Below are 11,173 nucleotides of genomic sequence, written 5' to 3'. Positions count from 1 at the left end.
AATAGTTCACATGTTAAAAGAATAAACTTATGAAGAATACATTTCTTTGTGTACCAAATGAAAAAATATACAATGCAGTGAAACTCAATTACATATACAAAGTGATTTTTGTGCATTTTTGATCAAGAGGTTTATATTCTATATTAAATCATAATATAAAAGAAGCAATATATAGTTTTTGATAAAGCAACTGAAAAGCTCTCTTAAATGTCTTTAAAAATAAGAGCTCATGGTATATGTAAGATAATATAGACTGAACCAAGCCTGCTGAGTTATGATGCTGTGCTCTACCAGATGACTGTGAAGTAATTAAAAAATTCTTCTGTAGAAATTAAATGAGCATATCCAAACTTGGAATAATATTACTACACGGTTTAATTAGAACCCAGTAGTAGAATTTAGTAAATTCAAGCAGAACACATGTACTGTCATCATAAATAGACAAATACTTTAAATTATAACAGCATATCTGAAGACAAAATCAGGGAACTGTACATGTTAACCGAATGGTATAACCATGCATCTACACATCTGCTTAGGACACACTGGTGTGAAAGCGCCGGCCCACTGCAGGCTCCAGCAGGCTCGGTATTTTACTCGGTTCTGATGGAAGCACTTTGAATGTTTGCATGGAGACAAAAAACTGAATATTTAACTGGCAATTGGTCATGCACCTGTATTTTTAAAAATTTGGGTTAAATTTTCTTCTTTTCTGATTGTTCAGTAGATTCTGACTTTGGTGCAGGAAAAGCTTGATGATACAGGTGTCTGTGGGTTGCTGCTGCACTGTAAAGCTTGTATAAAGCCTAGAAGTACAAGAATCAAGATTAGAAAACATTTTATTAAATACACATGTAAAATTTTTCCTTTGTAGTATAAGTAGTTTATGGTACTATATAAAATTTAGCATGCTAAATTGGGAATCTTTATATTATTAACCTATGTAAGACCTAAATAACTAATGTGTTAGAGCTCAAGTATTTTCCAACTCTCCAGTGGGTGTATGTGATTACTTCTGTGGACTGATCTTCGTGGCAGATGCTTTCTTCTCAGATCGCATTTCCTTCCACCTTTGCACACCTCCTGGAGCAGAGCTTCCTGACCTCATGCCCCAGGGCTGTGCTGAGAACTCACATTCTGACTGTTAGCAGTTTTAGAGGAAGTACAGGAGCTCATAACTTCTGACTGCCAATGGCTGCTTTTTTATACATGGCTAGACCACTGCTGTCGGGGCTGCCTTAGAGGTTTTTCAGAATGGGACTGCTTTTATTCTCCATTATTTCCTGATATGGTCATGCAGATAAGCACACACGCTACCCCTCCCCCACCCCACTGGGATCCCTCACTTAAACATGTTCTCTTGCCTTGTTTCTGTTAATTAGTTCATATCTTACAAAACCTTATTCAGAAACATTAGCAGAAAGCCTTTCCTCATTAAAACTACCTCTGTGATTGTTCTTTGTGTCCATTTAACAGTGCTTGAATCATAGGAATTTTTACACTTTTATATGTGTCCATAAATATTTTTATTCTCCCCAACCCTCAGTTAGTGTCTCAGATTCATTCCCTCCTCTAACTTTCACATAATGAACACTCAGTTAAGATTAACTTATCTGATTTTGGAGTCTAAAAAATCTGAAAATTTTTAAAAGCTGGATAAAAACTGGATATCCTAGTAGTCAGTGCTCAGGAAATTCGTTAATTTTTATCTTTTTGAGTCTGTGTGGCTATTAAGTCTGAATAGTACCATTTTCAGTTCTATGAATGTATATTGGTGCAACATGGTATTCTAGTTCTATTATATTCTGATTCTAACATATTCAATTTAATCCCTGTTCTTGTAAAAGCTTACGTTTTTTTCTTAAGGTTTGAATTACAAAGTTGAAATTTGTTTTTACTTTTTTTGGTGAATTTGTTTTACTGAATTTTACATAAAATAATTTGTTATTGATTTGTAAATATTAAATGTATCACTGGTATTTGATTAGAGGACATAATCTAGTTACATGTAACAGCAGAAACTGAGGAAAAGACCATAATTATCTGCTATCTTCGTAGTTGTTCAAGATCAGTTTTGCTTCCTAAAGATAACAACCTAAATGACTCCACAGAGATAATTTTTCTTATGTAACAAATGATTCCTTCCTGGAGGCTCAGATTCTTTCCTCAGATGGAGTTTTGCGCATGTGCTGGTAGGAGACATGAACACCATTTACAGGTCAGGTCTGAGGTATGCCAGGAAACTTACACTGTGTACTGGCCTGGAACCTGTGTAAAGTGCTGTCACTGAAAAGCTAAAGTTGAAAACAACTTCTAAAGGGTGTAGCTCTATTTAAATACTCTCCAGGAGTTAAGTTCCCTCAAGATTCATAACTGCCCATTCCACTCTCCAGTAGAGCAGAACCTGCATTGTCGGAGCTTAAGAATTTTGAAATTTTCTACACATTCAGAAAACAGATAAAATATTCACAATATTTATGATAGTCAATTCTTGTGTTTCACATGCAGATCAAATCACATACGATGTCTGGAATAAAAATTATTTTAAAACCACGTTAAAAATTCACAATTAAAACTAATGCTAGAAGAACACAGGAGCATAGGAGCAGTAGTCACCAGATTTTCTAATCTATGATGAGACATCCTTCAACGTCTAGTTTATAAAATAAAAATAATGTTACCAATATATAGCTCAATTTAAAAATTTAACTTACCTCATTTGTACTTCCCTGTGGCAAAGGCAGTTTAAAAGGGAGAAAAGAAAAGTATATATCCAGCTTCATTAATAGCATTAAGATATTCAATTTTGTTTACAGTATTTATTTGTGAGCGTTTAAGAACAAATACTCCTGCAGGTTTTTTCAGTTTAGATTATATATTTCATGTAACTCTTTTTAAGAACCCAGTTCTATATTGCTCACAGGTTTCAGCATCACACTCTAGGAGGGCCTTGGGATTTACCTCAAATTGCCCCCTTCAGTCTTTCGAGGTTGAGGGGCTGAGACACTGGCTCAGAGGTTCCAGTTTTTAATTCATTCTTTTCCCATAGTGCTACCATTTATCTCAACTCAATTCTTCAAAGGCACAAGGTACATCCATTAGTTACAATTCTGTTTTAAAGAGTATCGTATACTTGTAACACTGGGAGAACTGTAGCTGTCACTTGCTACCTGCAGACCAGGAACGTTCAAAAGTCTTAACTCTGAAATTTAGGAAGAATCTACTTTAGCTTCACTGAATTCCCCTAAATTTTCATGAGGTAACTGAAGACACTTCCAGAATGACATAGTGAGTTGATTATTGTGCTAGGTGTGTTTATAACTGTCTGCCCTGACTCCTTAGGTTGTTGTTAATTGGACCATAAAAGATAACTGACCCATGAGCAGCTGATCCAGAGGTTGACCTGGACTCATGCAATGGCCTGGTGTAAATGTCTAGTTCAAATAGAGACAATCTGAAGTCATCAGCTATTGCCTTTAGGAGTTTATGCTAAAAGAGACAGTCACACGATGACTTATGACAGTTCCTAACAAAGCCAGTGCTGGTCAAATGATAGTTTCTAAGTATGAAGTAACGTTAACACATAATCAAGTCATAATCAGCTAAATAAAAACCGTGTTTTCTCACACTTCTTTTAACAGCTTTAACTTTTAAGATGAGAAAAAGTAAAAACACTGCCTAATCTGTGTATTTTTGAAAAGTATTGAAACGTTAACTTGAAAACAGTTGTGTAGGACTTCATATGTTGTATTATAGTTAGTTGTTTGTATCTGGCCATCTTAACAGATTCTAAATTCTTTTAATACTGGGGCCCACGTCACATTCATCTGTGTATTTCCAACTCTAACCTAGTGTCTGGCACAGAGGTGGCATTCACACGTGTGCTGCACTGAGTTGAAGAGCACTAAAAGTGTCCTACCTGGTCCCACAAGGCTGCAGCCACCTGGTCTATCACGGCTCCCAGCTCCCGGTACTCTCCAGAGTACCGGATGTATGCCCAGGTACACAGGGTGATGAGGGTCAGCCCCATGATCATGTTGCACAGGCTAGCTATGATGTCCAAACCGATGAATCCAGTCACGCCGGCAAGCACATACGTGATGAAGATGACAACAAACAGTGTGGCTGGGGTGCGCGCTGCATGGAAGATGTTTTTGCTGTCGTTGTGCTTGATGTACTGGATGTAGAGTTCATCTATCTCACTCTCCAACTGCTGCAGGTAACGCCGGCTGAACTCCTCCCCGCCCATCTTCTTCACCCCCCGGAAGAGCTTCACAGACTCTTCCTTCAGCTCCAGATGTTTGGTCTGCAGGTCATTAGGGGCCAGAAACGGTTTGTCACCACCACAAATCTGTATCAGACAGACAAGCACTGTTTAGCAATGCAGAGTAAAATTAGCAATGTATCAACATTTTTCACTTAGCTGGTTGAATTTGTTAGAACACAATAACCAGAAGGAGCCTGCAGAGATGTTTTTGTCAACCTACATCTTACCACACTCCATATCTATCACACTCCAGTACAAATGGACTGGTCCTTTATATAAACTACTTCCATCCACATTCCTCTAGGAAGTTTATTCTAAATACACTGGAGTAATTTTGACTAATGAAGTTTAATTTAAAACAATGAGCAATGCTGTAAAGCTCTCAAGCAAAATTGTGAAAAACATCTTCTTTGGCAGTTTCACTGATTTTTGTTTGAATGGAGGCCATTCAGTATTTTCTTCAGGAAACTAAATGGAAACATATTAAATGTTCTTGGCCCACATTTTTAATTTTTTCGCAAGTTACAAGGGAAATCTCAGTTACCCATACCATTCACTTAAGTTGAGATTTAACTATATAAAGGATACTCTCATTCTAATTACCCTTTAGTTATGCCATAAACACCATTCCATATTCTATATTTCCCTTGATTCTAAGACTCCATCAATTTTTAATATAATTTTGATTTTATAACATTTTCAGGGGGAAAAAGACCCCTATCACATTTGTAGATGTACACAATAATTATTAGAGGCATCCTAATTCAGCATGTTAAAACAAAAAGGAAATATAATATGTAGCAATATTGGTTTAATTTAAATAGGTTTAATTTCTTCTTTTCTGAACAGGTTTTTATATTTAAGATAGAAATACTACAATTGTGGAATGTAGGGATGTGTAGTGGAGAGGGTAGCATATGTTATTTTAGCTACTAAATTTTACAAATAGTGGAAGGATCTGGCCAAAAAAAGTGAATTAAAAAATGTGTCTACATTATAGAGATAACTCATTTAAAATATGTTTAAAACTGTACATACAGTGTTCTTTTCTTGCCTTATATTTAAAATATTTTAGGAATACAATAAATAGAATAAGTCAAAGCTACCTCTTTGCATGTGTACACAGTGTAACTTTGAAGAAAAAAGAATGAGCTCATGAAAGAAATGCTAGTTTTATTTAAACATCACTTAAAATATTATTTAAATCTTACCTCTTCCATTTTTTTGTTGTATGTATCCTTGGCAGTTGCCACGGCTGCTAAATTGTTAGCTTCTGCTGTGGCCTTTGGACAAAGCACAAAATATGATGTAAAATGGAATTCATATTTATTAAACTTCTACAGGCAGTTCCCACTTATGAGCACATCATGTGCAAGAATCCAAGTTATCAAATAATTTGAAAGAGTTGAAAATATTTCCACTACATTTTTTTAATTAGTAAAATTAAAATTTCAAAATGCATAACACATACAAGTTTACTCAATAAACCATAGTTCTAAAATGAATTTTCATTTGGAAGATTTTTTCCTCTTAAAAAATATTTGTAAGCTTCTCACCAAATGTGGGGAAAAGAAATCTATAAATCCAAACACATGGGAAATAATATATAGTATATTTTATATACACTAATATATCTAAAAATAGGACTTAAGTTTAAGGACTGTTGCTGATAGAACAATGTGTCACTGACGACAAAGAGGAACCATTAAGAACTTAAAGAAATTTTAAAAATAAGTAAGGAAAAAGTGAGTTTCTCCTTTTTTAAGTGTTTACTTGTACAGACCACTTATTTAAAACCTGAACCTGCTTTCCTATTTCTTGTTACGTGTGTGAATCTAAACCACAGTATGAGCCTGTTCTGTAAACAAATTTAGCACAAAGAGAATGAAAAGTGAAATAAATGCTCATTGAGATGAACACACAAATGGGGAGTTATTAGAAAAAGTCTTCCAATAAATCATCCCATCTGCTATTTTGTTTGGTCATTTCTGACAGCCAGGTTGGAGTGTACCTTGAGTTTAGCACAGCATAAAGCTAAGGAGAGCTGAGCTTTAGTGACAGTGTGTTTTAAAATGTCAGGCCTCCTGATGAGTAAATACCTGTAACATGGATTTTGGATGTGGTAATTCTTCACCTTGATAGATCTTTATATAAGCCTAAGAAAGAAAGAAAGAAAGACTCCTGTTCAAGTAATTCCATTCAGTATTTCTCTAATTCTGTTCAATTGTATTCTATGGCCTAAGGTCTTGACAGTTTCAGGAACTATTAGCTCTTTCTTATACTTGAATTCCATCTTTCTTGGTTTCCTTTATTTAATTCCCTTTTCCTGAAATGCCCTTTTCACACATCACTTGCCAATCCTACTCTTCTTAAAGGCTTACCTCACTGCCACCTCCTTTAAAGCTTCCCCAGATCCCTCTGCTGGGAGTAATGCCTCTTTTTCAGTTACCCATGGGAATTTGTTCCTGCTGATGTCACAGGCTCTATGGAGCAGACTCGTGTAAGGGTCCTAAGCCTCCTACTGAATTCTAAGCTCCTCCACAGTGTTAGGCACAGTAAGAATTCAAATTTCAGATAAATAACCTGTCTTTATTGCTGAGAGTGATGGAGATTAAGGAATGACACAGGAGGTATGTGACTGCATTTTGAAAGACAAAACATGAATTTTAAAAATTGATATTTTAGTTCTTGGAGCATCAATCCACAAATTAGATGGGTAATTGAAATTCACCACTATATATATGGGTTCATCAAAACAAGTGTTCTGCTCAGTGGTGTCTGAGGTAAACAGGTAAATGCAAACTTAAAATAACCCCACTTCACGTATGCCCTTGGCGCAGAGAGCAGGAAGTGCGGCCAAATCTTCTCCAGTAGGAAGGCGAAGTGCAGCCCCTTTGGGAAAATCTTCAGAATGGTAACTGAGGACTACGGAGTAAGGAAACACTGCCTCCTCCCCGCCCCAAAATAGACTTTTCCAACTCTTAGATACATTCATATTTCAAGATATATTTCCCTCAAGATAAAAAGAGACAGTACAGTTACCTAAAGGAGTTTTCTCAAAAAATAATTTCAGAAAGCAAGCTCCTCTTAGGAGTCTAATAATTTTTATCATTTTTATAGATTCCTCACACCTTTGTTCCCACATTACAGCCTACAATTTTGGGATATCAAGTAGGAACTGCCTTCCAAAGCATGTAAAATCTAAGTACTCACAAATGCTCTAGAAATGAGAGTGATACCTTGAAGTACTCCACCAGACCTCGGCAGGTGATTTTGTTCCCATTGATCTCTTTAATATCTAGGCTCTCAGGACTAAGTAGCCAAGGAATGAGTATTTTCAAGTTTTTGATGAATTCATCATCTATTTCTACAAGTAAAAGCAAATTCATCATTATTTTAAATATCCTAGCCAGTCCTCCATGCCGTACAATAAAACATCCTTTGATTTTCTCCATTTCTTCCCCAGTGATAAAGCCATCACTCACCTTCCCAGCATCTAAACAACTCCTGAGACCCACATTTCTCAGGGTGAATGGTACTCCTTGCCCAGACTTCTGCCCAGCGGTCTGTCTTATCTCCATCCAATTATATCTTTGTCTTCTACCTTTGTTGATGTGAAACGTTATACAAATATTTCACACCCCATTCACATAACCATACCTTGTATTCTGCTGTCTGTAAGTTGTCTGTGGTTTTATACATATATAGACTGATAAATGGGGAAAAGGTGAGATATTTCTGGCTTATACAATGTATTCCCTCCAAAAGATGTATCTAAAAATCGCTCTATGTGTGCCCACCTTATGAAAAGTGTATAGAACTGGGTAAGGTGTGGTATCTAGGACTTAAGTTCAAAAAGACAGAGAGTGACAATGATGCCACCTCTAGTGGTGAAACAGCAACACAAAGTAACATGGCAAGAAAAGGCCATGTTGGCCTTGGAGCTGGCAGATGAGCAGTAGTCTGAGTTATTTACCTATCATGTTTGGTGCAATGGATTACACATGACCCACATAACCCTTGTAGCATTAGGTTCAAGCTTAACATTACAGATTTAGCAAAGTAACACACAAAACAGATCTTCAGAGAAGTCTTTTGAACACAGTGATAATCTCCTAAATCATTATTTCAGAACATATAGAAAAATGCACATAATACATGTGAAAAGCAAGACATGTCTGGGAACTCACTCTCTAAGTAAATACAGTAACTGCCTATAGTTTTCAAAACTCTGGATTTCAGCAGTCACTGAGTTTTCAGGCTTTGTGACCGGTGATTTCCAAGGTCTGAGGGATAAATATGCAAACCTTTTGACTGTGTTCACATTGCCCCTGCTTGTTATTAGAACCCCAATATACACTGTAATACCAGTTTACGTGAGAATTCACGTTTCTTTCCTCTTGCATGCTGCTTTTATGACATGTATGAGTATGATGTTGGAAATCCTTCAGACTTATTTTGCTTCGTATTCTGTACAGTTTTGAAAGTTTGGTGTCCATGTTTTATGAGTACTTATATAGGAGATTATTCAAATTTATTTTTCTCTTTGCATTGTACCAATTTTTACTGATAACTGTGCTTTGTATTATGTGTGGATTTATTCAAATGTGTTTATTATTATGGTTTGCTTTTTAGTTACCGAGACCCGCTGAGACACAATGCTGGTGTTTGCATTATGTCACCACCCTTCTAGGTCGTGTTGCTGTCTGCCATCTATCTGTGTTCACAGATGCTAAGAGGTTTCTTTTTTGCTATATGATTTTATGCTTTTTTCAGCATTAGTAGGATATTACTATATATCTAGAATACATTAATTTTTCCCAAATTTCTGTATAAAACAAAAAGCTTTCCCCTTATAGAACCATTTTAAAATCACTTGCAAAACATGTACTTAACCTCCCACCACCAAATTTCTTTATAAAACTGGAGTGGAATAAGATAGACCTGTGTATCTAATGCACCCGCAAGTATGGGAATTATCATTAAAGTAACCAGCATCTAAGCACACATTTGGATTAAAGATGTGTTCTGAAGTTAGCTGTAGTCTAACTTTGTTCTCACTTGAGACCAATGCCAGGTTTTTCAATTCTGGATTCAGAAAATATGAACACTATATTCATAACATCACAAGTGGTGAGCTCTTGCTAACAATATTAGTTGAACACAGTAAATACAGGACCCAGAGCACTTGCAGACGAGTTCTGATCATCGTGCAGAGGTGCAGGAGTCAGCTCTGGCCCACTGCAGGCTTCCGTAAATACGCATGGATGGATGATCATTCCGGGTGACGTTCTGTTTTCATCATTTCTTAAACAATTTTTGCCACAAGAGGAAAACTTTGCTAGGAATTCAGGAGCTTGGCAAAAGTGGTTTTCTGTCACAATAACTGAGGACATGGTCGTGCTTTACAAGAACTCTGCAGGGCAGATGTACCGATGAGGTGCTGCTGTGAAAATTAACCAAAGAAGATATTTTCCCAGGATCACCTGCTCTGACAAGTCATTAGAAACACCCTTTTAAAAATAATCACCTTGCACTGGTGTGTAGCTATGCTTTCTGAAGTCTAACTGGAGCTTCTTTCTATACCTCAGGTACGACGTGGTCACCAGGTCTCCTCCTGCAGTTCTCTAACACGGAATCACCTCATACAAAGGGAACTCCTTGTCACTAACAGACTGAATTTGCTATGCTGGGGTGGGGGGATTCAGTAGGCACTTGGTAAGAACTGGTTAAATGTAGCTTGAATGAATGGGATTCAGCACTTTCGATCCTTTGATTTCCCATGTGGGAAGCTATTAAACTAATGGCAAATTTAATCATAGTATTAAAGTTTTAAATAACACTGGAAACAGATAAGATCTTTCAATAATGTGAGGGACCATGAAGAAATAGTGATTATCACAATTATTACTATTGCTAACGAGCTAGAAAGTTATTTCTACAAGTGTGTTAAAGAGTATGTGAGAAACAATCATCCAAGAGCAATGTTTGCACAACTGTTTCTTCAGAGACGTTTTTCCCAGAGGCAACCACTCAGATACCAGCCCCGGAGAGTAGCATGGCCAACAGACAAGACATCCTGGGTAGAAATCACACCAAATTATAAGGTTCAAGATGGAAGGGAAAAATAATGCAGACAGCAGACTTTCAAAGCTGCCCAAGGAAACACAGAGGCAAAGGAGACTGCATCGGTGTGCAGAGGGATTCAGCAGCAGCCCTCTGAACCCCCCTTAAAATGGGGCTTTTGACTCAACCGAAGCTGCTGTCCTTTCTTTCTCCCAGTTAACTCCTCTGTAAATCCTAACTTATGGGTAACTGTGAACCAACTGTGTGAGTCAGTATCTGTTTAGACATGTAAGTAAAAGTTGATGGAAGACAAATCTGTTAAAAAAGTCGGTATCTAGGGGCTGGCCTGGTGGCGCAGCGGTTAAGTTCGCATGTTCCACTTTGGGGGCCCGGGGTTTGCCGGTTCAGATCCCGGGTGCAGACATGGCACTGCCTGGCAAGCCATGCTGTGGCAGGTGTCCCACATATAAAGTAGAGGAAGATGGGCACAGATGTTAGCTCAGGGCCAGTCTTCCTCAGCAAAAAGAGGAGGATTGGCAGCAGATGTTAGCTCAGGGCTAATCTTCCTCAAAAAAAAAAAAAAAGTCAGCTTCTACATCTGCGCAATTTGTCTTAAACTCTCTCCTTGAGCTCTTTCATTGCAAAATGTATGAGTTAATTTAAGAACTGTAGGGGCTGGCCTGGTGGCATAGTGGTTAAGTTCGTGCACTCTGCTTCCAGCAGCCCAGTGTTCACAGCTTTGAATCCTGGGCGTGGACCTACACACTGCTCATCAAGCCATGCTGTGGTGGCATCCCGCATACAAAATACAGGAAGACTGGCACAGATGTTAGCTTAGCA

The 11,173-nt window shown here is 37.4% G+C and overlaps 1 protein-coding gene across 9 annotated transcripts in view; it reads right to left on the bottom strand.

Annotated features, from left to right (window-relative positions):
- Positions 1 to 357: 357 nt before the first annotated feature.
- The window catches only part of ATL1 (atlastin GTPase 1), an 84,194-nt gene continuing 73,378 nt past the window's right edge, over positions 358 to 11,173 (bottom strand). For 5 of the 9 annotated variants that reach the window (XM_044765621.2, XM_070504326.1, XM_070504330.1 and 2 more), the window contains 6 exons: positions 7,507 to 7,634; positions 6,367 to 6,423; positions 5,479 to 5,550; positions 3,920 to 4,351; positions 2,715 to 2,729; positions 358 to 806 (listed from right to left, as the gene is read on the bottom strand). In XM_044765621.2, the coding sequence (XP_044621556.1) occupies positions 696 to 806; positions 2,715 to 2,729; positions 3,920 to 4,351; positions 5,479 to 5,550; positions 6,367 to 6,423; positions 7,507 to 7,634 (815 nt within the window). In that variant the 3' untranslated portion in view covers positions 358 to 695. The remainder of the gene's footprint in view (positions 807 to 2,714; positions 2,730 to 3,919; positions 4,352 to 5,478; positions 5,551 to 6,366; positions 6,424 to 7,506; positions 7,635 to 11,173) is intronic. The other 4 variants (XM_044765622.2, XM_070504332.1, XM_070504329.1 and 1 more) reach the window with 1 other exon arrangement.

This window comes from Equus asinus, chromosome 2 (genome assembly GCF_041296235.1).
Source record: "Equus asinus isolate D_3611 breed Donkey chromosome 2, EquAss-T2T_v2, whole genome shotgun sequence".
Lineage (NCBI taxonomy): Eukaryota > Metazoa > Chordata > Mammalia > Perissodactyla > Equidae > Equus > Equus asinus.
The sequence above is the reverse complement of the archived record's forward strand: the minus strand, read 5'-3'. Positions and strand labels throughout refer to the sequence as shown.